Below are 27120 nucleotides of genomic sequence, written 5' to 3'. Positions count from 1 at the left end.
GGAGTTTTAGATAGGCATATTGTGTACAGAATTTGTATTGTTTGTGCATGTTAATGAGTGTGATGGACGCAGCGTTTCTGTAAGAAAAGGGAGCTTTGCAGTTTGGTAAAATATTTCCGGCACCTGTTGATTTTACGGTTATTCCGGGCAGCTGTGCCCCTAGTTCTGAGACATATTGAGCTCCAAAGAATTGCATGCGCCTTGACAATGGTCTAAGTCATGAAAAAATAAATAAAAAGAAGAGCTAGTTCCAGTGGAGATTATGTGCTAAAGCCTGTCAAAGAGCAGAAATTGAGCTGTCAATACTTTGTTAACATTCAATGTAACAGTCAAAACTAAATTGCAGACAATTTTATATGGGAGTTTCCAGAGCTGTATAAGTTTGAAGGATAGGCATGTCTTCAAAATATACTTCAGTTATTTGGCAGCTTGTCGAACCTAGATAAGCATGAATTTTTGTGTCCATCACAGGCCACTCTGTACAGGGGACGAATTCCATGGAAAGAAGAAATAACATCATGGAAAGAAGAAATAACATCATGGAAAGAAGAAATAACATCATGGAAAGAAGAAATAACATCATGGAAAGAAGAAATAACATCATGGAAAGAAGAAATAACATCATGGAAAGAAGAAATAACATCAAGGAAAGAAGAAAGAACATCAAGGAAAGAAGAAAGAACATCCAGAGACGGGAACTGCACTGCAAATAAACGAGTCCGTAATTGCAAATCTGCACACTATAGCACTGTAATTATTACATGAAGTTACTCCCGCTACATACTTTCGTCAAGTACAGAAGGGAACATCCCATTTAGTGACCTACTGAAAGGACATAAAGCACTCGCACAGTGAAGAGAAAACAGGTGACAGAAGAATAGAAAGAAATTGAAGTTTTTGTTGGAAAATTTCGAGAGATTCATTGTGGTTGTCCTTGACAACGAGTTCAATAACCAGCTTTGCAGCATGTATAAGCTAATTTTAGCAATGAAAGGAAAATAACCAGAATTAATTGTTTGGGGAACAAAAAGCAAATTTAATAACCTCATGTATGATGATAAGAATTCTGAAGAAAAAGGACACGAGTCAGAAGATAGTTGTCAGTAGCCAGAGAGGGTTGTAAGAATATCGGCCGTATTTCCCTGAAATCACATATGGCCAATTGCCCATCTGTCGCCAGCTCATCTCAAACCGCATTGGGCATAAAATCCATGCACCCAACTTCAGCAACATGGCTCACCTAACGCATCATCACCATGATGTGTCTGCATCGTAACAACGAGGGCTACATAAGCAGTTTGGTGAGCACTGTTTTAAGTCAAGTTTTTTTTAAGTGAAAAATGTGGTGCTGTTGGGTGCTATGTTGGCATTAGGAAGGATCCTGACAATTTATGGGTATTGCTGCAGGGCATTTAACACTACAATAGTGAAGAAGTGATTCAGACTCATTATAAGTTGTGGTCTTCTTCATTCGACATCTGTTGTCACCAGGAGCCTAGTGGTCAACAGCCCAGAATGGTTTAAGAGTTTCAGCAGAAATCTGAGTATAAATAAGAAATTATAAAGATGGAATTAAGAAATGATTTTAAAACATCTAGCAATCAATTAAGAAATAATTTTAAAATTCTAGCAAGGAATTATGGATAATTCTCAAAACTCTACTGATTATTTAATAAAACAGAAAATAGTATAGGCGTATTGTCCAAGGAGTCTAGACAGGAACAGAAAGAGTACCATATGGTGCAATTGTCCACTTTCCTTCTCATCCCGTCTGGCAAGTCTCCCTTCATCTGAGGTTCTGCGTGACTTTTCCAAACCCTCCCTATTTCCTAAACCTCACCAGTCCTTTTCCTTCATCCTCTTCCTTCCCCTTCAACCATTCTGCCAGAAAAGGAAGCCACTGGCTACAAAAGCTTGCAAATTTTAATATATCTTTATATGTGTGCTCTGCTGCCATCACTTGATGAGTAGATTTTTTATCAGTCCATTTACATTTAATCACATGTAACCATATACATACGATACACACAGTTTAAATAGCAAACAAGGTATAAAGGTCAAATTAAAAAAACAGAAGGATGTAAATCACAAGACTTGCAAACAGTTTTATATGTATTTCATTGGATCTTGCATCACACTGAAGAAGACAAATCACTGACCAGAGCAAGACCATAACTGCATTCTTCTGAGATGTTGATATTTGTCTGCTGGCAACACATTGACGCTCTGTGGAAGTTGCCTTTTCCCACTCGCTGGAGTCTGCACACCTGCTGAGGTTTATTCTTTCTTTGCTGAGGCAGGTTTTTCTATGACACAGTGAAGGTCATGGGTACATACTGACAAGGACTCTTCTCACTATTTTTGCCGTTTTAGTGATATTAAATGTGTACGCAAATAGTTTTCAGCCATTAAAAGTGCACAAGTGCACTGGAGTGTAGGCTGTTGATTTACACACCTTCAAACAGTTGGTGAAACAGGAGCAAAGGCTTACTTTACTTTAGGTATATTCTCTGAGGAGAGAATCCCACCGTACACGGCATGAGTGAATGTGACTAAATGTAGGGCACCATGATATTCTTTAAATGAACACTGCTGAGCCACACAGGTGCACTATATTCTACTGGACTAGGCGCTAAAACTCAGAGTACAGGCTGAGAATCCCCATGTGGCACTATTAGGTTTTCTGCAGAATTTTATTTCTGGCTAGAACTTGCACACTGGTCTTCATTGGATGTTGACCGAAGCTTTAAGTCCAGTCCAGGGACACACCGAGGTACGGTAAGAGTACAGAATTTATGACAGTGCACAAGTCCACATTTTGAATATAATATTATGTATTAGTATGTGTGTGTGTGTGTGTGTGTGTGTGTGTGTGTGTGTGTGTGTGTGTGACATGTTGCTATTCTGTTTGATGTGTTGCTATTCTGTTTGAGGTACTCCTTGAGCAGCAAATAGCAGCTGAAGTTCACCAGCACACACCTTTATTTCAGAAGTACATCAAGTGGCTTCCAGCATCACATGGAGGCTGAAAGAGTGCCTCAGAGAAGACAACATTTAACTTCACCAACAATGTCAAAAGAAATGGTCTGTAAAGTATTCACAGACCAGTACATTTGTATTAAAAGTCTTATTGAGATATCCACTCTAGGAACACATTTGTACAAGCTCTTATTATAAATGATAATAGCTGTGTAAATCATTTGAAAGTTATTTAAAATCCAAAAATTAATTCTCTCCATCTCTCTCCCTATTCGTTTCGTCAATTTCGACACTCTGTGCCCCAATGAACTAAGGCATGCCAATTTCTTATGTCCTGCTATTTCACCTGCAGACCTTCCAGATTGTAATCCATTACTTCTGCGACGCCATCAATCCATCTTATCCTCTGATGCACTTCTCTCCTTGTGCCTTCGATCATACTCAGCGTTAACAACCAATATATGAGAACAAATGTTACTTCAAGAATATTTTACCACTTTACTAACAATGTGACCCTCTCAGTATGAGTGTCACTATAGGGAAGAACACAGTCCTTTAAAGTCAGTAAAACTCAATCTTGCACTGCTTCCAAACAAACTATTTCTGTCTTGTTGCAGAGCCAATTACAAAATACATTATACGTGTCTATGAAATACTTATCATGGCAGGATACTGTTTTCATAATGCACACTCAGGATGGTTTTATGAATATGGCAGCCAAGGACTGCAGACTGACGTTTATTATAGTTTTGCAATGTCTAGCTTTTTATCTTCTAAATAAATGCTAACAAAATATTTACATTAACCAACTTTTTATGCAAAATGAAATCTTTCCTAAAGCTGTAAATCATTTTCTGTTACTGATTATCTTTTCCTGAATGGGCTTGCCAATCGTGGAGATGTATTATTTTTAAAAAAAAAAGGTGGTGCACTTTCCTAATTGAAACATGTAGCTCCAGTCATGCTGTTACATAGATATTACACAGCAAAACAATAGTGTGTCATGTTCTGATGTCCTGAATGTTTTAACTATTGACAATTTTAAAAATATATACATACCTCATGGTAAATGGATCCTTGTGCTAATGAAGGCAGGCGAAAGGAGATGATTTTTGGCTGACCACTCTCATCCACCACTTCAAGATTGTACAGACCAAGTAATAATGTCTCAACACTGCGACAACTCTGACAAACAAAAAATGGCTTAGAGTCTTTGTAAAAGAGGAATAGTAGACATATAATAACATACAGTGCTACTCTCAGGTTTAGTAAAATACTATCCTCCTGTAAAGACAACTCATTAATATGGAAGCAAGAAAGACCAGATGAGAACTGTCTCTCTCTTTAGCAGCTTTGCAATTATTTTTTCACTGAAGACCCAAGGTTATGTACCTCCAATTGATTTTTCATTTACGTTTTCTAATGTAGCTCATGTGCAACTGTTTTGAAACTGTACAATGGGACAGGTCTCCGTCAGAATAGACAAAACACACACACACAATGCAACTCAAACACACAGGACCACAGGCTCTGGCTGCCAACGTCAGTCTGCAAGTAGCGGCATACGATGGGAGAAGCAAACTGGGTGGTGGGGGTAAGGAGGAGGCTGGGGAGGGTAGAGCGCTGTTTGTAGGAGCGTACAGGGATAAGGTGCCAATAGGGTAGTGCAGTTAGGTGCAGTTGTGGCAGGTTAGACAGAGGTCAAAGAGGGAGTAGAGGGGTACTGAAATAGGAGAGAAGTAAAAAGACTGTTGGTGCGTTGATGGAATAGAAGGTTGTGTAGTGCTGGAATGGGAACAGGGATAGCCTGCAACTCAGAATCTCCCCTATATAGTCAGTAGTAACTATCCTTTTGACAATATTGTTTTAAATCATTTATTATTATTATTATTATTATTATTATTAAAAATTATGAGTAACGCAGTGTAGTGTAGCTTCTTGTACTGATTGTGTCTGAATATCTACATGCAGTTATATAATATTTTAGAGCCTTTGATGTTCCTTTCTCTCTCTTTTTCCCCTTTGTCACTTTTGGCTGACATTTATTTCATTGCGTACCCATTTTTGTACCAACAACATTAATTGCAAGTATTCTGTATCCTATGTTTAAGTGTCCTTTTATTGTAGAAATAACACTCGTGCATTGTAAGCTGTTATAATGTCTCTGCAAGTTATGGGACCAAGAAAATGGTTTTGTTACTGAGTTAACAATTTAATTACTTCATGTTTTTGAAGTGAGATCAATTACATCGAGCCTTTTAATTCAAAATGGTGAAAGGGAAGAGGTGGCTGGAATGAAGTTTTTCAGTATCCAGTAAATTTGATGGGGCTAACCTTAGATTATGGTTATTATCAAATGGGAATCGTCTTTCATGTTGAGAAACTGCTGGATGTCATTAACCCATTAGCGCTGTGCGTTGCCATATGGCAATGTTTGTAACACTTTTTTTAAAATCGTTGATTCCACGACATCAACGAAGCGATAGTATTGGCAGCAATGTATTCCGTTCCGCAAGACTGTAAAAATCACTACAATGCAACAGTTTTAGCAATACATTTAAATTCTGTGGCGTAAGCAGTGTTGGAAGTCGTCGTTTGCTGAATGACAAAGCAAAATGGAATATAAGTTCGAGTAAGTATGTTTTACACAGTAACTTACGATATATGATTTGGTTTTTTAGTATGGTTGTGCTTTAAATACTCAGATATATATTCTTTGCAGGTTACTGCTTGCTTTGAAATAAATTACGTTCATTTAGGCCGTCTGAACATTGGTGTTGCCATATGGCAATGCTCGGCGCTTGTACTCAGTAAAAGGACGAATTTTCTCATTTTTGTTTTAGAAGAGGTTTATCGCTTGCTGGGACGCTGGAGATTTTTTTTTATGATGATACTGAAGGTGATGTGTTTGTTGAGCCCCCATATCCGAAAAGAGAAGAATGATGGATTATTGTATGTGCGGTAGCTGGACAACTCAGTTGTCACAATGATCTCTTCTTCATGTGGTACACAAGAAGTTGGCCAAGTCAAGAGATTCACGCAACTAAAAGAGCGAAATATAATGATTCCCAGACCAAAACTGGTAGCCAAGTATAATACATATATGGGAGGTACTGATCAGAATCTGGCATGCTATCACATTGCAATAAGAAGCAAGAAATGGTACTGGCTTCTCTTTACATGGATGTTAGATGTCTCCATACAAAACAGTTGGATTTTGTATAATAAAGCAAGAAACCAAACTGTTTCTCGGCTTGATTTCAAGAGAGAAGTAGCAACAGTGTACTTGCAAAGACACCAAGCTCTACCAAAAGGAGCCAGGAGACCATCTGCATCAAGGTCATGTTCCGACAGCCGCGTATCAGATTCAATTAGGTTTGATAAAACTGGCCACCTCGTCCAGCACACGGAAGGAAAAAAGAAGAAGAAAAGGACTGTAAATCTATTGTGAGAACAATGTGTTCAAAGTGTAATGTGAGATTGTGTATTGACTGTTTCATTCCATTTCATGTAAAATAATCCTGAGTTCAAGGTTTGATTTTTGATTATTAATTGTACTGTGTTATAAAGTATCAATTGTATGATGAAGACTGAAAAAATAAATTTGCACAAAACTTGTATATGTAATAAGAAATTTCAATAACCTACTTATTTTAGTTGAAATTGTAATCCATATAAATTTAGGTAGCGAAAGCGCCTAGCGTTGCCATATGGCAATATCAAATATCTCGCTAATGGCGGTAATGACTTTCGTCGAAACAACTCTGTTGTGTAATTTATGCCTTTTACAAACATAATAACGCAATTTAAAAAAAAAAAAAAGAAAAAAAAAATCACGAAAAACTTAAATTCCGGCGCTAATGGGTTAACAGAAGCAAAGCAAGGCCAGATGAGGGCACAGAAGTACAAAACTTGAGGGATGAGCTTAATGCAAAAAGCACCACTATTTGTTTTGGCATGGAATTTTACTGTACAAACCGTTATGACGTGCATTAAAACAAATGGCATATAGAATTGGCTTCATGAACAGTGATATGCAACAAATAAAATTACGTTGAAACAACAGTTGTTAGTTACACAGTGTATTTGCTCAAGTGTGACATTAATGAGTAAGCAGAAGGTAAAATAAGTGAAAACTGTTTTTATGACCATAAACATACAAGTGTAGTTATGTACAAATCAACTTCAAGTAATAAACAGCAATAAAATGAATGAAAATCCAAAAAGTTAGAACTTTATACCCATTGTATGACTGGAATAATTCTTTTCCACTTCAGACTGAATAAATTGCTAATACTGTGTCAGATTCTGAACAAATGTCTTGCCTTCTTGATATTGGTGTTTTTATGATTTTGAACATATTCTGCTCTGGAACAGGTATTCTCAAAATTTTGTGAACTCAGGAGAAAGTCCTGTATTACAGTTGTTGCTGCTAGTACACAGTTTGTATATATGTAATACATCACAATGGCAAACTGTTTGCTGCAACCCCTATCAAGGGTATGACTACAAGGAACTACTCAAGAAAACCATATGCTGTTTGTAATCAAAAGATTGCATACAGTCAAACTGTGAACAATACCTGGAAAAACTTGAGCTGGAAGCTTATTTGGTAGATGTTTTCAAATAATATGAGTCAGACAAAATGATGGAATACAAGCAGTTTATTCACATTGACAGGGATAAACTAGAGATACATCTTGCAATTGTAGAAGAGTTTATAGAGAAACTGGTTTGAAAACATCATCTGGTAAGCCACCATTTCGTTTCAAAACACCAAAGTTCATATATGAAGAATGTGAAAGAAAATCCTGCAGATGCTGAAGTGATAATTTTGTGGATTTTGCTGAGAACTATTTATTTTTCATTCTAGATGCTGTTCAATGGTTTCATTGTGATAACTGTCATGTCTCATTACACCCTTTTGTGGTTTCCTTGGCAGTACGAAATACACCTGTATTATTAGTGACTGCCTTAATCATGATATCACTGCAGTTCATGCACTCATAATGAAGTAAATTAAACATCTGAGGATGACGTTTGAAGAAATCGAGCACTTGCACTCTTTTAGTAATGAAAATGTGGAAAAATAAAAAAAATTCTTGATTTTATGAATCTACGTCTGCATGAAAAAGACTTTGGTATCTTCCTGAGTGGAATTTTTTTAGAACTAGCCATAGAAAATCTCCTTGTGATGGAACTGGAAGAAAAGCTCATGTTGGTTTGCAGAGGCTTTTAAGTAACCAAATATTGGTTCTTCCCTATCTACTTAAGTTCTACAATGACAACATTTCCAACATAATCTTTTTTGTATAAAACATGTTTGACTACCAGTTTCTCTTATTTTAAACCCAAATATTGACCAGTTCAGTCCCAAATATTGACCGGTTTCAGTCATGGATAAGGGTTAAAATGGTTTAAGCCACAACATTATATTTGTCATTACTTAATGTGTAGAGCATGTCATGAATATCAATATACGACAAACGACATTTAGAAGCAAACATGCTAATACCAAGTGTACATGCATTTTACACATCCTTGACTGTTGATAGACACCTTCCAAAAATGTTTATAATCTTTTTATGTTACACAGAAAAGAATGAACAACTTCAGTTTGGTCACAAAAGAAGGTTTTCCAAAGGCTACACAATTGCAAAGACAAGAGAAAATCACCAATTCAAGCCCACTGGTTTAAACAAGATCAGAGTAAGCAGAGTTTCCAATCATAGATTTTATGGTTAAAGCATTTAAAGAAGACGAAGAACTTTCAGATTGTCAGCTTCATGCATCCCCATGGTTTTGACCATTCCTTCAACTGGCCATGTACTGAAGACACTCGGTAGATTCCAGAGAACCACATACTTAAAATCTTTAAACACCATCAACAACATCAGGAAGGCAATACATTTAATCAGAATCCAAACAAGACAGTATTAGCAATTTATTCAGCCTGAAGTGGTCCAAGATCCTACTCCAGGCAGGTGTAAAAACGAATGTGCGCAACGGAAAATACTGAACACAAAAATCAAGATTTGGCCTTGTCTGACTACACCCTGAAGCATATCTTAGGATCTCTTAATTGTGGTATTTTTTTCGTCCTCCTTGCTCTTTAACATATAAATTACAACATGAACATAAATGAATGGTTAAGAGAACTAGTAACTACAAAATGATAAATGTTTCTGGTTATACATTTACTGTAGATTAAAATCCCTTTGTATGTTACAAATGTTTATATATCGATGTCCAATGGACATAAGGAGATACAAATGAATTTCCTAACTAATATAAGTGATCAAATTGCCCAAATCTGCCCCTTTTTGTGGCTACGCGATCTAATATAAATAATGTGAGATGACTGACATCTGCGTACTGAACACTAGAAAACACTATTTTTAAAGATGATCTACAGTGGTGTGCAACCTCAGTGGAAATACAACTTATGTGATCACAGCTGTTTAACTTTATAGCCTTAATAAGCAGAAGAAATTAGCAATATCACCATATGCACTGCATCCGGTGCGTCTGAGTGATGATTCTCGTACACGTCTGCGACGATGGAAGAACTCCAGCCACAAAATAAAAAACTCTTTCAAACACTAGGTCGGCACAAAGCAGTCCTCTGGCTAATATAACCTGATACCATCTTCTCCTCTCTGTGTTCTATAGACAAGAAACACGAACTCCCAGCCACACGGACGGAATTCAGATAACGTCTCTATGTGAGTACAGACAGAAGAAGTGCTCTAAATCACTGAATGCTGAGTACTCAATGACGACTCCCTACCCGGAGGCGAAGTCCAGAATCATGTAAGTTTGCAACAGTGCAGTGCCTAACCGGTCTAATTATAAAATCTCCTGAGAGCAAAGACAGCAAGTCCTTCTGTACCAACAAAAGCTGATACTGAGCGACCATCAAACACGGGCAGTCAAAACGGAAGACCTCTTTCTCTCCACCACTGGCTTCCCAGCAAAGTTCGGCTCCCCTCCCTCATAACTGCAGAGGGAAAATCATGGTCTCAAAACCACGGAATATTCTCCCTCTCTACAGATTCTTCCAAACACTGACCAACCATATTTTATACTTTTGTCAACCAGCGCAGAAAGTTTGCAAGGAAATACCTACACCCGTTAATTAGGAATTCATGCAATGGTGCGCTTCTCAGAGTAAAAATCCTTGGAAATAAACCAGACTGTATGATTTCCAAGGAAACACTTCATCGTTCCTCTCTGTGGTGTCCAAGATTTTCAGAGTTTCTGAAGTATTATCCGGTTATCCTTCCGGCCCCGCTACAACACCAGCTGGCCGGTGCTGTATTGCGCTTCAGTGCTCAGGTGCCCCAACCGTCCATCTTGGGATACTTCCTATGTTAAGCAAACCAACACACCTGTGCGGGTTTTTCCACCCGGGGCTTGAGTTACGCCTGCTGTTTAGTTTCCACTGGCATTACAACTTCTGCTAGTATAGGCAATCATTAATTACGCCATTTTGATATTAAAGACAATTCGTCACCTTGCACGCAGTAAGCATTAACAACTATATACAAGGTGTACATGACAATGCCAGTCTTCTTTAAATATTCATATAAATGACGTACAACCTATCAAATGACAGCTAATTCCGGTTTTAAATCATGGCAAAGTATGTAGATGAGTGTTTGCAAGGTGTGAAATTATAGCCACCTTACAGTGGAACGAAATTATTCCAGTCTTACAATGTGGTTAAAGTTCTAACTTTCTGGATTTTCATTTGTTTTATTGCTGCTTATTGCTTGAAGTTGATTTGTACACAACTACTCTGGTATTTTTACGGGCATAAAAGCAGTTTTCATCGATTTTACCTCCTGTTTAGTTATTAATGTCACATTTGGGCATTTACACAGTGTATGGAAAGCAATCACTTTGAGCAAATGTGTTTCAGCTGTAAGCAGCCATGGGTCAAAAATTAAACTACGTAACTTCTGAAGCTTAGAGACTAAATCTTTTTTCAGATATAGCAAGATGAAAAAGATTAAACTGCATTCAGTTGAGATATGAGCCCCCAAAGCTACACAAAATTTAGCACACAAAAACATTTTCATTACATTTGCAGCTGCATATATTTTGACAGGGAAGGACTGAGGCTATTGCACAAAATCACAAGAAGACAACAAGGCTGTCTGTCATTACCAATTCTTGGCTGAATCTGTCCATAAAATTATAATTTATGGCTGCTTAAAGACATGCAGAAGTAAAGTAGTACAGCTGTCACAAGATGTATCTAAAAATCTAATCAATCCTTCTTAAAAAACCTTAATCCTACTCCCAACATCACCACTGCTGAAGCCCAGGCTATCCGTGATCTGAAGGCTGACCAGTCCATCGTCATCCTTCCGGCGGACAAGGGTTCCACGACCGTGGTACTTGATCGTCAGGAGTATGTGGCTGAGGGACTGCGTCAGCTTTCAGACAACACCACATATAAAGTTTGCCAAGGAAATCCCATTCCTGATGTCCAGGCGGAGCTTCAAGGAATCCTCAGAACCTTAGGCCCCCTACAAAACCTTTCACCTAACTCCATCAACCTTCTGACCCCACCGACACCCCGCACCCCTACCTTCTACCTTCTTCCTAAAATTCACAAACCCCATCATCCTGGCCGCCCCATTGTAGCTGGTTACCAAGCCCCCACAGAACGTATCTCTGCCTACGTCGATCAACACCTTCAACCCATTACATGCAGTCTCCTATCCTTCATCCAAGACACCAAACACTTTCTCGAACGCCTGGAATCCTTACCCAATCCGTTACCCCCGGAAACCATCCTTGTAACCATTGATGCCACTTCCTTATACACAAATATCCCGCACGTCCAGGGCCTCGCTGCGATGGAGCACTTCCTTTCACGCCGATCACCTGCCACCCTACCTAAAACCTCTTTCCTCATTACCTTAGTCAGCTTCATCCTGACCCACAACTTCTTCACTTTTGAAGGCAAGACATACCAACAATTAAAGGGAACAGCCAAGGGTACCAGGATGGCCCCCTCATACGCCAACCTATTCATGGGTCGCTTAGAGGATGCCTTCTTGGTTACCCAAGCCTGCCAACCCAAAGTTTGGTACAGATTTATTGATGACATCTTCATGATCTGGACTCACAGTGAAGAAGAACTCCAAATTTTCCTCTCCAACCTCAACTCCTTTGGTTCCATCAGATTCACCTGGTCCTACTCCAAATCCCATGCCACTTTCCTTTATGTTGACCTCCACCTGTCCAATGGCCAGCTTCACACATCCATCCACATCAAACCCACCAACAAGCAACAGTACCTCCATTATGACAGCTGCCACCCATTCCACATCAAACGGTCCCTTCCCTACAGTCTAGGTCTTCGTGGCAAACGAATCTGCTCCAGTCCGGAATCCCTGAACCATTACACCAACAACCTGACAACAGCTTTCGCATCCCGCAACTACCCTCCCGACCTGGTACAGAAGCAAATAACCAGAGCCACTTCCTCATCGTCTCAAACCCAGAACCTCCCACAGAAGAAACACAAAAGTGCCCCACTTGTGACAGGATACTTTCCGGGACTGGATCAGACTCTGAATGTGGCTCTCCAGCAAGGATACGACTTCCTCAAATCCTGCCCTGAAATGAGATCCATCCTTCATGAAATCCTCCCCACTCCACCAAGAGTGTCTTTCCGCCGTCCACCTAACCTTCGTAACCTCTTAGTTCATCCCTATGAAATCCCCAAACCACCTTCCCTACCCTCTGGCTCCTACCCTTGTAACCGCCCCTGGTGTAAAACCTGTCCCATGCACCCTCCCACCACCACCTACTCCAGTCCTGTAACCCGGAAGGTGTACACGATCAAAGGCAGAGCCATGTGTGAAAGCATCCACGTGATTTACCAGCTGACCTGCCTACACTGTGACGCATTCTATGTGGGAATGACCAGCAACAAACTGTCCATTCGCATGAATGGACACAGGCAGACAGTATTTGTTGGTAATGAGGATCACCCTGTGGCTAAACATGCCTTGGTGCACAGCCAGCACATCTTGGCACAGTGTTACACCGTCTGGGTTACCTGGATACTTCCCACTAACACCAACCTATCCGAACTCCGGAGATGGGAACTTGCTCTTCAATATATCCTCTCTTCCCGTTATCCACCAGGCCTCAATCTCCGCTAATTTCAAGTTGCCGCCACTCATACCTCACCTGTCATTCAACAACATCTTTGCCTCTGCACTTCCACCTCGACTGACACCTCTGCCCAAACTCTTTGCCTTTAAATATGTCTCCTTGTGTCTGTATATGTGTGGATGGATATGTGTGTGTGTGTGTGTGCGCGAGTGTATACCCGTCCTTTTTTCCCCCTAAGGTAAGTCTTTCCACTCCCGGGATTGGAATGACTCCTTACCCTCTCCCTTAAAACCCACATCCTTTCGTCTTTCTCTCTCCTTCCCTCTTTTCTGATGACACAACAGTTTGTTGCGAAAGCTTGAATTTTGTGTGTATGTATGTGTCTGTTTGTGTTTCTATCGACCTGCCAGCGCTTTCGTATGGTAAGTCACATCATCTTTGTTTTTAAATATATTTTTCCCGCGTGGAATGTTTCCCTCTATTATATTAAAAATCTAATCAGTAATATATTCCAATTCAGCACAAAAAGTTGTTTAAGTACACGAAAACAAGTACTTGTAATTTACGAGTACCCGTTTATAAAAGTTATCCAAAGTAGGCAGCTTGGCATGCATGAAGGTGGTATAAACTTGGGAGCCCTACCTATGAGAGGCTGTAGAAATGGAACCAAATGAGGTATTGAACTGAAAATCTGTAAATATACATCCAAGAAATTGTTAAACCCATTCCAAAAATTTCATTCAATTTGGAAATGGTTGAATGGGATAAGAATTCCAAATCTAATCCGCCAGACATAGAATGACACTATGGTACAGGATGAGATTTAAATCAAATTTGCAGACTCGTGGCAGTGTTCCAGAGAATACATTAGGTAGAGTCAACTATTCTGTTGATTCTAAAGATGACTGTGGCTGATGAGTTTGCTTTAAAATAACATTTTCTGTTTGAATAACAACTTTCTTTTTATTTATCTTTTGTACATTTCTCTTTTGCACAACATGTTTCAGGAAAGATTCCCAATTTCAAGTATGTATTCCATGTGTTCATTCCCCGGCATTTATTAGCAATGTTTTCAGTGCGTGACACGCTGCACTGTTCTGTTGCATTTCGGTTTCTTGTAGTGCACTTATGTAGAAACCACATATCCACAATTTTTTGCTTGGCACTTTATAAGTTTTGCTATGCTGCTGCTTGCACATATTTTCACTTTTACATAATTCAGAACTTGGTGTAACTGTTGACAGTGTTTGTTGGAGCTTATATGAGAAACTGTTTTTAGTTCTTTTACTTTCAGATTTTTACAATTGCAAGTTTTCATTTCTTGTCTTGGCAGTGATAATTTGATTTTATCTATTGTAAATAATTAAAGCCTGTGACTGTAAAAATAATGTTTTTTTTATAATGTAACTTTTTTCTGCTACTAATTATAATCTCCTTTTCATTTATCTCATTAATTCATGGATAAAGGCCATAATGTAAAAAACTAACATTCAATGGTTTCCACATGTTTGTGGTACTATAAACAGAATGTTAGATAGGAAGACAAGGAAGGACAACAGAACAAAAATTTATAAAGTAAAGGCAATACAATTTGTAAGGGAGTGAGACTTGGGTGCCTACATACAAGGATGTGAGAGGATCCAAACAACAGATGATGAGATTTTTAAAATAAGGTTAAAGGACACTCAAGATTATACAGAATACATAATGAAGACATACAAACAGAACTTAACATATCTAATATTAGCAAAAGAGTGATTGATTATAGAAGAAAATGGAAAGAAGATATTAACCAAATGAATGAAGATAACATTGCCAAAACAACAGATAAGGCTTTACAGATGACAAGGAAGAAGAGATCTTTGAATACCTAAGAAAATATGGGAAGAGTTCTGAATGGGAAGCCAGAAGAACTGGAATTTTGCCTAGACCACGAAGTATAGAAGAAAAAGACACGTATATCACACAAGAATCCTAGAAGTTGAATTAAAGATTTACCTAAGATTAAAGGCAATATTTTTCCATGTATTGCATAATGTCAGCAATAGGATTTATCTACCATACCCCCTTGCATAGAGTAAGGACGTAGGCATACAAACAAAAATTATGAAAGGTAGCCACTAAATAAACCAAATAAAATGACACCTCATGCAGAACCTTTGGAAACAAGACCCAAACATGAAATGGAATGTGAGCTTTGAGATATACTGACTTGACTACATATTAAATGCACAATGGAATATGTACTGTATCTCCTAATCATTATAGGTATACTGGAAAACTGGAAGGATAATCCACCTTAATTAAATGTCTGTAACAGCAGATATTATTGGTTGAGTAATTGTGTAATCCTTCCTGGCAAACAATCTGTGTGCAAAACAGGTGAACTCCCTTTCCTACCACACAGGCATGTAAACCTATTGTCCTCCTCTCAAAGTAAACAACCTAATTTTTATTGGCTTTATGGATTAAATTCTGGCAAAAATTGTTTATACAACAAACTTAGGTTTATTTTTTCATAGTCACTGGGTTGTAAACTTACCTTCTTGTCACCATGTGCTACAGAGTTCAAATAAACAAAAATTAATGTTGGAAGAAACTGCAATGTGAAACGCTGCAGGTCTGGCTGCTTTGAGCGGTACAGTTCAAACAGTTGTGAGCAGACTGGATCCACAAGCTGTAATTGCAAAATTAAAAAAAGATTCAATGTATACTTCTTAATTAGTGAAAGTAATTTAATGTGGTAAATTTTACTCAATGAAAAAGGAAAAGGGTCTGAAATGAACTCAGCTTATATACACTCCTGGAAATAGAAAAAAGAACACATTGACACCGGTGTGTCAGACCCACCATACTTGCTCCGGACACTGCGAGAGGGCTGTACAAGCAATGATCACACGCACGGCACAGCGGACACACCGGGAACCGCGGTGTTGGCCGTCGAATGGCGCTAGCTGCGCAGCATTTGTGCACCGCCGCCGTCAGTGTCAGCCAGTTTGCCGTGGCATACGGAGCTCCATCGCAGTCTTTAACACTGGTAGCATGCCGCGACAGCGTGGACGTGAACCGTATGTGCAGTTGACGGACTTTGAGCGAGGGCGTATAGTGGGCATGCGGGAGGCCGGGTGGACGTACCGCCGAATTGCTCAACACGTGGGGCGTGAGGTCTCCACAGTACATCGATGTTGTCGCCAGTGGTCGGCGGAAGGTTCACGTGCCCGTCGACCTGGGACCGGACCGCAGCGACGCACGGATGCACGCCAAGACCGTAGGATCCTACGCAGTGCCGTAGGGGACCGCACCGCCACTTCCCAGCAAATTAGGGGCACTGTTGCTCCTGGGGTATCGGCGAGGACCATTCGCAACCGTCTCCATGAAGCTGGGCTACGGTCCCGCACACCGTTAGGCCGTCTTCCGCTCACGCCCCAACATCGTGCAGCCCGCCTCCAGTGGTGTCGCGACAGGCGTGAATGGAGGGACGAATGGAGACGTGTCGTCTTCAGCGATGAGAGTCGCTTCTGCCTTGGTGCCAATGATGGTCGTATGCGTGTTTGGCGCCGTGCAGGTGAGCGCCACAATCAGGACTGCATACGACCGAGGCACACAGGGCCAACACCCGGCATCATGGTGTGGGGAGCGATCTCCTACACTGGCCGTACACCACTGGTGATCGTCGAGGGGACACTGAATAGTGCACGGTACATCCAAACCGTCATCGAACCCATCGTTCTACCATTCCTAAACCGGCAAGGGAACTTGCTGTTCCAACAGGACAATGCACGTCCGCATGTATCCCGTGCCACCCAACGTGCTCTAGAAGGTGTAAGTCAACTACCCTGGCCAGCAAGATCTCCAGATCTGTCCCTCATTGAGCATGTTTGGGACTGGATGAAGCGTCGTCTCACGTGGTCTGCACGTCCAGCACGAACACTGGTCCAACTGAGGAGCCAGGTGGAAATGGCATGGCAAGCCGTTCCACAGGACTACATCCAGCATCTCTACGATCTTCTCCATGGGAGAATAGCAGCCTGCATTGCTGCGAAAGGTGGATATACACTGTACTAGTGCCGACATTGTGCATGCTCTGTTGCCTGTGTCTATGTGCCTGTGGTTCTGTCAGTGTGATCATGTGATGTATCTGACCCCAGGAATGTGTCAATAAAGTTTCCCCTTCCTGGGACAATGAATTCACGGTGTTCTTATTTCAATTTCCAGGAGTGTATTTGAGGAACATGTATGAAATGTTCTTGATTATATTAATAGTAAACAGCAACTGAACTACTTGGGCGAATAAAATATTACTCTGAGAAAGTTGATAAAACTTCAATCTATGAAACAAATGTAGATCTCAAAGATTATACTTAGCACATTATACACTATTTAAAAAAACAATGGCTTAAGTTAACAACAACAGCAGTTACAGCCAGGGCACTTTTCCTCTACATACAAAATCACAAGGTGTTACTTTTGAGTTGATGGTGAGAGTAGTTTCAGGTAACCAATGAGAGGCAAGAAAGTAGACTAAGTATTGTATGTGCCATTCAAGTTCTGTGAAGATTAATTTGTGGCTATTTTGGATCATCATATGCTTTTTCAAAAGATGGTAGTTATAATTAACAGATATGTGGAACAGCCTGGTTGGGAATTGGCAAAGGCACCAAATGTGATCTTATGAGAAAAGTTTAGCTAAAGTTACTACATGGTCAAGAAGTGGTTTCAGATGTATGCATCAGGCTATGATGAATATCTTGCAAACACCTCACATTACGACTGAATACATTGTAAACTGCATGTCTATATTCACATCAGCTCATTGCTGTGACATTTTCACTGTCTAGTTGATAATCTCATTGCTACTTCAAGGCAGTAGTTTACATATCCATTTAGGTCCCTTCTCATCTCACTATCTGTGATGCAAACATTTCTCTGCAAAACACACGAGTAACAATATTTTCCCTGTTCTATATGGAAATGAAGTTCCATGCTCCTTGACAGAGTGTAGGGGAACAATGTGGGAGACATGCACCGCTGTACTAGACAAGGTCCTAATGGAGGTAATTTGCCATTGCCTTCCTACGACTGTAATGGGAATGAATGATGGTTACCACAAATTCAGTCACAATTTTGTAAGTTAGCAGATATTCACAATAACAATAAAAATAAAATAAGTGACAAACAATGTAGAGCAGAAGTTACTATTCCAGCCTCAGATCACTGATTGTATCCTCAATAGCTACTCTAACTGTTCAGCAATTATAACCGAGCTGCTTCTCAGATTGTTAATATACCGTTACAAAATTAGCTCCTTAACAACCATTGGCTTTGCCTACTTGAAGCCACATATCTTATAACTTAACTTAGACCTCAAGCTACAATATAGATTAATTTATCACAACATTCATTCCAAAAAATACTAGAAGTAATACTGAAGCACAAACAAGCATTGTCACAGTTCTGGTGCATCAATGAATACTCATTTACAGCAACATAAAGTATGTTACAAATCAACTAGCAATAGTGGTTTGTAGATTTTCCAAAAGAAAAAGTTTGTAGATTTCTTTCTTTCTAAATTAAACCTTCAGTCTATCATATTCTTTGCCTAATTTCAAATGCACATATGAACATTGAGCAAAGCTGTTGATGTAGTCACAAAGAAAACAACAAAAAACAACAAAAATCAACAAAAAGTTACATTTTATTTTTGGATTTTGTGAAATGCACGGTTCTACATTTATGAACATCAAAAGGAAGTTGCCAATCTTCGCAACACTGAAGTTTTGTCAATAACCGAGTGATATTGGTGCACTATCTTTTAGATAATGATTCAGTGTGTTGGTAACTGTAGGCCTATCATTTGCCAAAAGTCTGAGGTTACTACCACCATTGTCTGACAGGTCACTAAAATAAAATATGAAACTGAAGTGTCATAAAGGCCAGTAATATTAAACATAACCAGTAAGGAACCAACACATTTCGGGTCAAGTTAGCCTATCAATGCCAGATGTTGGCTTCATTCCATAATGTAATGTTGATGTGGCATGTGATGTCATACACGTGCAAACAGAAAGAGAGCAAAAGACTCATTTCTTTTTCATTTGCATTAGTTTTTGGAATGTAGGTTTTAGTGTCAGACTGATAAGTAATGCAACACAAAATCTAGGTTAGTTTGAAAAGTGACAGTTTGGTTAAAAGATGGTGAATCAGTATCAAATGCTTCAGTTTATCCCACATTTCCTTGAGGCATGCTGACAGGATAGGTATGATCAGTCACAGCAAACACATCCATTAGCTGAGTTGAAATGCTCATTCTATGAAGGAAAATGTTATGCATATTCAGAATAGAGTTGCAGCCAAAGACAACATCATTTGCCCATTTAAACCTAATAGTGTGTGGCTGGGGTTATTACCACACATCTGTTTAGGGCTCTTTATTGAAGTTAATGTGCTGATCTTCCCTACTCAGAAGTCCTCAACCCCGTCATAGGTTTTGTTTGATATCCCACAGAATCATATTTGTGTTAAGTTTTGGTGTGGTAATGTTTGAAATGCTCTTTGGCAGCCAATAAATAGGGTACAAATATGCATGCATCGATTAACAGACTTCAGGAAGTCATGTGAGAAAACCTAGAGATGACTTCTGCACAACCAACATTTTCAGAATCTATACCGTTTGTCATGGAAGAAATCATTCCACTCAATATTTCTCATTACATTACAGCTCTGAATATGTTCTAAAGTTCTACAATACATAGATGTCAATGACAGAAGGTAGTTCTGTCTATCATTTCTGCTACTCTTCTTGTATGCAGGTGTACACTGTGTTTCCTTTCAACCAATGTGGGCACAACTACTTGTTCTGGGAATCTATGCTACATTATGGCCATGGAGAGGATAATGCAGCTGCAAATACTGTATTACATCTTACAAGGATTCCATGAGGCCCTCAGGCTTTATTCAGTTTTAGAGATTTCAGCTGCTTCTCAATGCCAATGGCACTAATATCTATACCACTCATCTCTGCCATGGTGCAAGCATTAAATTGAAGCAACACTCCTGAATCTTCCTTTGTAAAGACATTTGAAAAGTGAGTCAGTATTTCCATATTTTCTTTTGTGTCATCAGTTTCATGTGTCATCCACAGGTGTCTGGACACTAACTTTGGTACCACCAACAGAATGAGCATGAGAAGCATTTCTTTGGGAATTGTTCGACATCTTTTGATAAGATTCTGTTACGATAATTGTTGGAGATTTCAGACACTGCCCTTTTGACAGCCAAACAAGCTTTATGTAGTACGTGTCTTTCTATAACAATATGCTCTGTTTTACAACTACTGAGTAGAAGTGGCTGTTTCTTTAGAAGTTTCTTTAGAATTTTCTTTATGAAGACTGTATACTGTGGAGGGTCCTTCCTAGTATGTGAACAGTTTTGACTTTCTCCTTGAGATTTCCCATTTATCTACATTACTGGATAAGTACATTTTTCTGCTTCTTTTGGTTGCCATTTCTAGTTGAGTAGTCATTGTTGCTAGAAATACTTCATGTGTACTGATACAAGCTTCAAATAGGACATCCTCAAAGAGGTTAACTATTTGTTCCCAGCATGAGTGGGTCTCCAAATTACCTGTTGTGAGTTGTTTTCAGAGAGGGCATTTAGTATTGTTTCTCAGGATGACATACATATTAGCAAGTGCAGATTTTCTCTTAAGGTTCTGGTGTCATCTGGAGGTGAGTCTGGTGGTCAACAAAAAACTCACCTTTGATACCAAAACCTGCCCAAATGATTTCACATAAAAACTCTTTATCTTGGAAGACTTGTTTCTTGTTTACAGTGACAAACACAATTCATCCATTTCCCCATAGGCCTATTTTTTCCAATATACACTTAAATTTACAACAGTTTCAAGTTTTAGCCAGATTTATTATGTGAGCTCAACAGTGCTTTAAATTACGCAACTCTGTCATGAAGGGCTGAGCAGTTATCACTTGGATTTTAATAGTCTAATTTCTGGGTTGAATTTCTTTTGCTCTTATATTAATACTTCTGAGTTTCCTGCAGCTACCATTATCTGGACTGGATGGACATTATTAACAACAGAAATTTATGAAGATATTTATAGACACACAAAAATAATAGGATAACACCAATCATTAACTTCTATTCTACTGGGAATTGTTCAGAAATTGTAAAGGTTTTGATATTTTGTAAACAACTGGTTCCGCACAAACTGATGACAACATTACTGTCTGTCAACAATCTCCATATCAGAGACTTCACTTTTAAATTTCAGTTTATTCACGATTCCTTAGCTTACAAGACTTTAAATTTCTTAGTTTCTGAAGACTGAATGTTTCAGAAACTACTAAATTTGAAGTCTTATAAACTGTCTCTCCTATCTGAACAAAATGATCTCATGAACTGTAGTTATGAGTAAGCTTATTTCATATACAATATATTAACTGAACAATGCTTGCTTTATTGTTGACAGTCAGAACTATAAATGCTGTATGGAAGATTTGTAGAATGTAAATACTTTTGGATTAAAGGTGACCACTCACCAAAAAGCAGCAGCGCTGAATTCTTGATATGCACACACAACAGAAAGAATATTTGCTAGCTTTTGAGCTAGAGTACAACACACACACACACACACACACACACACACACACACACACACACACACACACACACACAGAAAACCTATCACACCTATGCTCCTACATGGTGACAGCTAGACTAACACCTTTTTCTCCAATGGGGGCAGTGTCAAGATCGGTGGGTAGAGGGAAGCAGGTGGCAGGGAGAGGGGCCTCGGATTGGGTGGCTAGTAGCTTGGAGGGAGGCAGCTATTTTGCAAGCCAGAAATGCAGGAGTGAGGTGTGGCAGTTGTAGCAGCCTGTGGGAAGCAACACATGCTGAAGGTGACATGAGGACATGAACTGAGAGGGGTGACAGGACAGAGGAAGGGGAAAGTGATGGGTGGAGGGTGCGGGACAGTGGATTACCAGAGATTTAGGCCAGGATGGCTGTGGGAGCCGCATATATGTTGTAAGGATAATGCCTATCAGCATAGTTCAGAGAAGCTGGTGGTGGAGGGAAGGACCCACATGGCTTGGGTTGTGAAGCAGCCGATGGAACTGAGAATAATGTTTCTGCAGCATGTTGTGCCTACCAGGTGGTCAACTTTGTTCTTGACAATAGTTTGGCAGTGGCCATTCATCCTTATCAACAATTAATTTGTGGTAATACCAACATAAAAGGCTCTGCAGTGTTTGCAGCAGACTCAGTATATGACATGGCTGCTCTCACAGGTGACCTGGCCTCTAATATTATAGAATAAGCCTGTGACAGGTCTGGAGTAAGAGGTGCTGGGTGAGAGGGCTGGCAAGTCTTGCACCTTAGCCTGCCACAGGACCACAGGAATATAATCCATGTGGCTAGGGAAGGTATCATATCCCTGTCACATTCAGCATGTATTACTTCCCACCAGCTGCTAAATATGTGCCAGGGTATATAGCTGTGACTTCTCCCTCCCGCATTCCTAGCAGGCCAACTGGCTGCCTCTCTCCAAACCACTAGCCACCCCCCCCCCCCCCGCCTCTCCCCCAGTCCACATGTACATAGGCACTCTGCAAGTCATCGTATGCTGTGTGGCAGTGGGTACCATGTACCACTACTAGTCATTCCCTTCCTTGTTCCACTCGCAATAGAGCCCTAATGTGCAATGTATGTTGGTGGCAGCAGAATTATTCAGCTGTCAACTTCAAACAGCAGTTCTTTAAATTTATTCAACAATGTTCCTTGAAAACAACATTGTCTTCCCTCAAGTTATTCCATTTTGAAGTCCTGAAGCATTTCTGTAACAGTTACATGTTGTTCAAACCTACCGGCAACAAATCTAACAGTCCACCTCTGAATGGCTTCAATGTCTTCCTTCAATCCGACCTGGTACGATCCCAAATATTCAAGCAGTACTATGTGAACCACACTTTCCTAAAAGTCTCCCAATAAACTAAAGTTGACCATTCACCTTCCCTAGCGCAGTTCTCACATTCGCCTTCCTTACCACAGATCTCACATGCTCGTTCCATTTCATAATGCCTTGTAATGTTACTCAGATATTTAAATGACTTGTCTGTGTCAGTCCCGGCACGACTAAAACTGTATCCGAACATTACAGATTTGTTCTTCCTACCCATCCGCATTAACTTACATTTTTCCACATTTAGTGCTAGCTGCCATTCATCACACCAATTAGAAATTTTGTCCAAGTCAAGTTGTATCTTCCTACTGTCACTCAACCTCGACACCTCACTGTACACCACAGCAAACAACTGCAGATTGCGAACCACCCTGTCCGCACCAAATCCCTCTCCCTCTACCCACCCCACCTGACATTATTCACACCACAACTAACCCACCTGATGAAAAATACTATTAATTTAACTGGCAGCAGGTAGTGGTATAGGCATGTGTACATATGTTGGTATTTCACTCTAGCTCACCAAAAGGATAACTCCGAAAGCTAGCAAGTTTTCTTTCTTTTGTGTGTGCCTATCACCAACTCAATGCTTCTGCTTTTCAGGCAGGGTCTAACAGGAAGATCACAATTGGCTTGCGTTGGTCAATCAGCACACAAGATTCCCACAAAAAAAAACCAAAGCTATGAAATTTAATACGCTTTTATCCACTTCCAGCTTGTTCCTGACGTTCCTTGTACTGATTGAATGGAAAAAGTCACAATTTGTATTATAAATGAAGTAACAATATACACTAATGCCATTAATGTGGCACAGATTAAACACCTATGGAACTACTGACAACTGATGTGCTTGTTATTAATGCCTTCAACTATATTAAAAACTTGAAAATATCAGACCACAGTGGCAAAACAGGAGATATACATGTAACTATGCAAAGCACACTGTATTAACAGATTTTTATGACTTTTTGGCTTTCACTACTCATCAGCAAACTGCCACCTTCCAACCTCCTCGAGACTGAGTTATGCTACAGCATATTCACTTAACACTAATTTGTATAAAAAACAGGTCCACTAATGAACATGATCTAAGAGCACTCACACTGAATAAATGCTTTATATATCTAAATCCACAATGTGAACATACAAACAATATTCCAATCATCATCTACATAGCATATGACATAATAATTCAGAGAATATAAATACTCGCATTGTGCACTGCATACGCAATGTAACAATTCTCCTAGTATACTGAGGGAGAGCAAATTAAGACTACATAAAGCATTTCACCGAGGCTTTCACTACCTCCACATCAAAGTTCATTAGTTGTCCAAACCCATCCATTTGTGCCATAATAATGGAATTTTTTTACTTAATTTATTCTTTTCTAGTTTCTTTTGCCCATGTTTTCACTACCTCCTTTTTTGTTAAAACATTAACAATTTTCTTCACTTTGGACTGCACAAACTAGTAACGCTGCATCTACTACAAATCTAAGCACAAGCAGGATGCATCCTCAACCAGGCAACAACCCAACTTATTCTTTATTCTGGAATCATATGATTGACTCCATTCCAAATTGTCATGGTAGATACTGAAAACGACTCAGCAGTAAATTCGGAAAGTGTTATATGTCTTGTTATACAGTACACCCTTGTACAATTAAAGGTGGTGGTTAAGTTGAAATAAGATCAGTGGAATTTTTTGAAATTTTAGTAGTATAGTGAACAGCACAGGTTTTTTACTAGCATGATTACTAAACAAAAAATAATGGCATTGGTTTTATCAAATAATCTTCTGTATTACAAATTCCAAATGATACTCATATTTACAGATTATGTACTATCATTTTATGAAATATAAAATAATTCCTCGCATACTGATATCTTAAATAGTACATATTTATTAGGGATGCAACGAACAACATTAAGAAGCTTTTGTAAATACATCAAAGCGACGCACATACATACATCTGCGAACCGGCCTCGTTCCTCCAAGACGGAATGCAATGCTGCAATGAGACTGTGGTTATGTTCCAGTGAAACGGCAAAACTATGAAGCTGGTCAGGTTCCTGACCTGCACAATCTTGCAGCCATTCTCGCACAGTCTCTGCCATAGCTCTCCCCTTCAAAATAATAACAAAAAACTGAAGTCTCTAGTATCACACACAAATTAAGAACACACCTATCTGATGGTCAAATTCTTAATATTCAAACAGCTGTACCAGCTGTGTTTAGAAATTCAACAGTAATGACAAAATCAAAAGAAGCAGATCTAGCACACCTCTCATACAACAACATTCGTTCATAACTGTATTAAAAAAGAAGTCAGGCAACATTCTGCGATGAAGTCCGTGAGGTAATGGGTACGGAATTGCAGAAAGGGCAAATTCCTTAACACTATTAATGTTCAATCAAACTCACTCTTTATTTGATAGTTTCATTCATTTTACAACAGTCTAACATCCGGCGAAACTGAATATTTGCAACCATCTCAGCAACATTAAATATACATTTACTCTAACAATCTAAAGCAATTTCTAAATCTTTTCTCACATTTTATTTTACTTATTATCACGAAACATTACTTCGAACCAAAATAATACTAATCATGGTTTACGAATCCTTCCCAACACACATCGCACATCTTCCAACATTGAAATGTCAGGTTCGCCAAAGATTTACGCAATTCACGAGTTATAGTTAAAATCTCTGGGTCAGCTGTGGTCGAACGTATTCCAGTCAGAATCTGGGCGACCCATATCCTACTTTTAAAGACCTTCCACACGCAACGATTGGCTACGCAGATATGTGTGCAGATGTTGTGCATGCAATAAATCGCTGCAAATATGGTACATTCAACGAAACAAGTTCCAGTTTATTGCTCGCCTGCAATCTCTCAGTTTATTTCAATTCTTCAGAAATAGAGGAAATTATATTACGGTCTCTGTTCACAACTTGTGTCGAAAAAAAAAAAAAAAGTGCCAGAAACAAAAGATGGATGAAAATGGTCTTCATAGCAGCTGCTTAAGCAAAAACAATTTTCTTCACGAGTATCACAGAGATCTCGACGACTGGCGTAATTAGTTAAGAATGGTTTTAGAAAGATATAATTATCTTTTGACACTCAAAACTCTCAGTATAACACGAAAACAACTTGTATGGGAGGCTAGTTTCTCCACATGAGCGACTGACGGTAGCTTTAAGATTCCTGAGAATAGTAACTACAAGAATTTAGAATTTGCCACTGCAGTTTCGAAACAACCATTGACTGAAATCATATCCAACACACATGAGCGCTGACCTAAAGGTTGATTTCATGAAGGTGAGTAAGTACTGTGCCTCATCAATTCTGACAAGTTACAGATTATATTTTTACAGTTTTAGAGGTGTTTAATAAGACACAGTACATTCTTAGAAGTTGTATATATGGTGATTAAGCTATAGCTGAGTTTGTTTGTAAGCCGAGATTTTCAATTTCCTGCCCGAAATCTACCAGCAACTTTTGCATCAGTGATACATAGGATAACTGGGAAGTTTTTCTTGTACTATTTTGGTAGTGAGTTCTAGAGCTCACCTCGAAATCACTCTTAATATGAACATCTTATACTAAGAAGTAAAAGAAGTATACTGTGAAGTAAAAGATGTGTAATAACAACTGTGTCCCCGAAGGCACTGTTCCAAGATATTCCATGCCAACGAACTGAGCAATGGCCTTTTCATTGTATGGCACTGAAAACTGATGGACTGCCTTAGACTGCCTCTGATCTATGGCTATTCCTATCTGTGAAACAACATGTCCCAAAAAGGAAATGTCCCCTCTGGCCAGAGTCACCTTAGAAGTGTTCACAGTCAGGTCAGCCTCCCTCAACAGCTCTAAAACTTGTTCAAGGTGGTGGAGGTTTTCGTCAAGACTGGTGTTGTACACAACAACATCGTCCAATAGTTGTCAAAAAATTTAAATTTAAGTTAAATTTAATTTTAAAATCCTCCAGGACAAAACCCAAGAGGCATGT

The 27120-nt window shown here is 39.3% G+C and overlaps 1 protein-coding gene across 4 annotated transcripts in view; it reads right to left on the bottom strand.

The window, feature by feature from the left end:
* Positions 1-25806, bottom strand: part of LOC126469450 (hyccin) — a 168348-nt gene extending 142542 nt beyond the window's left edge. The window contains exons 1-4 of one of the 4 annotated variants that reach the window (XM_050096636.1): positions 25661-25806; positions 25075-25230; positions 15662-15796; positions 4039-4164 (exon numbers count right to left, since the gene is read on the bottom strand). In XM_050096636.1, coding sequence (XP_049952593.1) covers positions 4039-4164; positions 15662-15796; positions 25075-25221 — 408 coding nt within the window. In that variant the 5' untranslated portion in view covers positions 25222-25230; positions 25661-25806. Of the gene's footprint in view, positions 1-4038; positions 4165-15661; positions 15797-25066; positions 25231-25528 lie in introns of those variants that run through there. The other 3 variants (XM_050096634.1, XM_050096635.1, XM_050096637.1) reach the window with 3 other exon arrangements.
* Positions 25807-27120: the final 1314 nt, after the last annotated feature.

Source organism: Schistocerca serialis, chromosome 1, assembly GCF_023864345.2.
Source record: "Schistocerca serialis cubense isolate TAMUIC-IGC-003099 chromosome 1, iqSchSeri2.2, whole genome shotgun sequence".
NCBI classification, from domain to species: domain Eukaryota; kingdom Metazoa; phylum Arthropoda; class Insecta; order Orthoptera; family Acrididae; genus Schistocerca; species Schistocerca serialis.
Note: the sequence above shows the minus strand (reverse complement) of the source record. Positions and strands in the feature narration are given on the sequence as shown.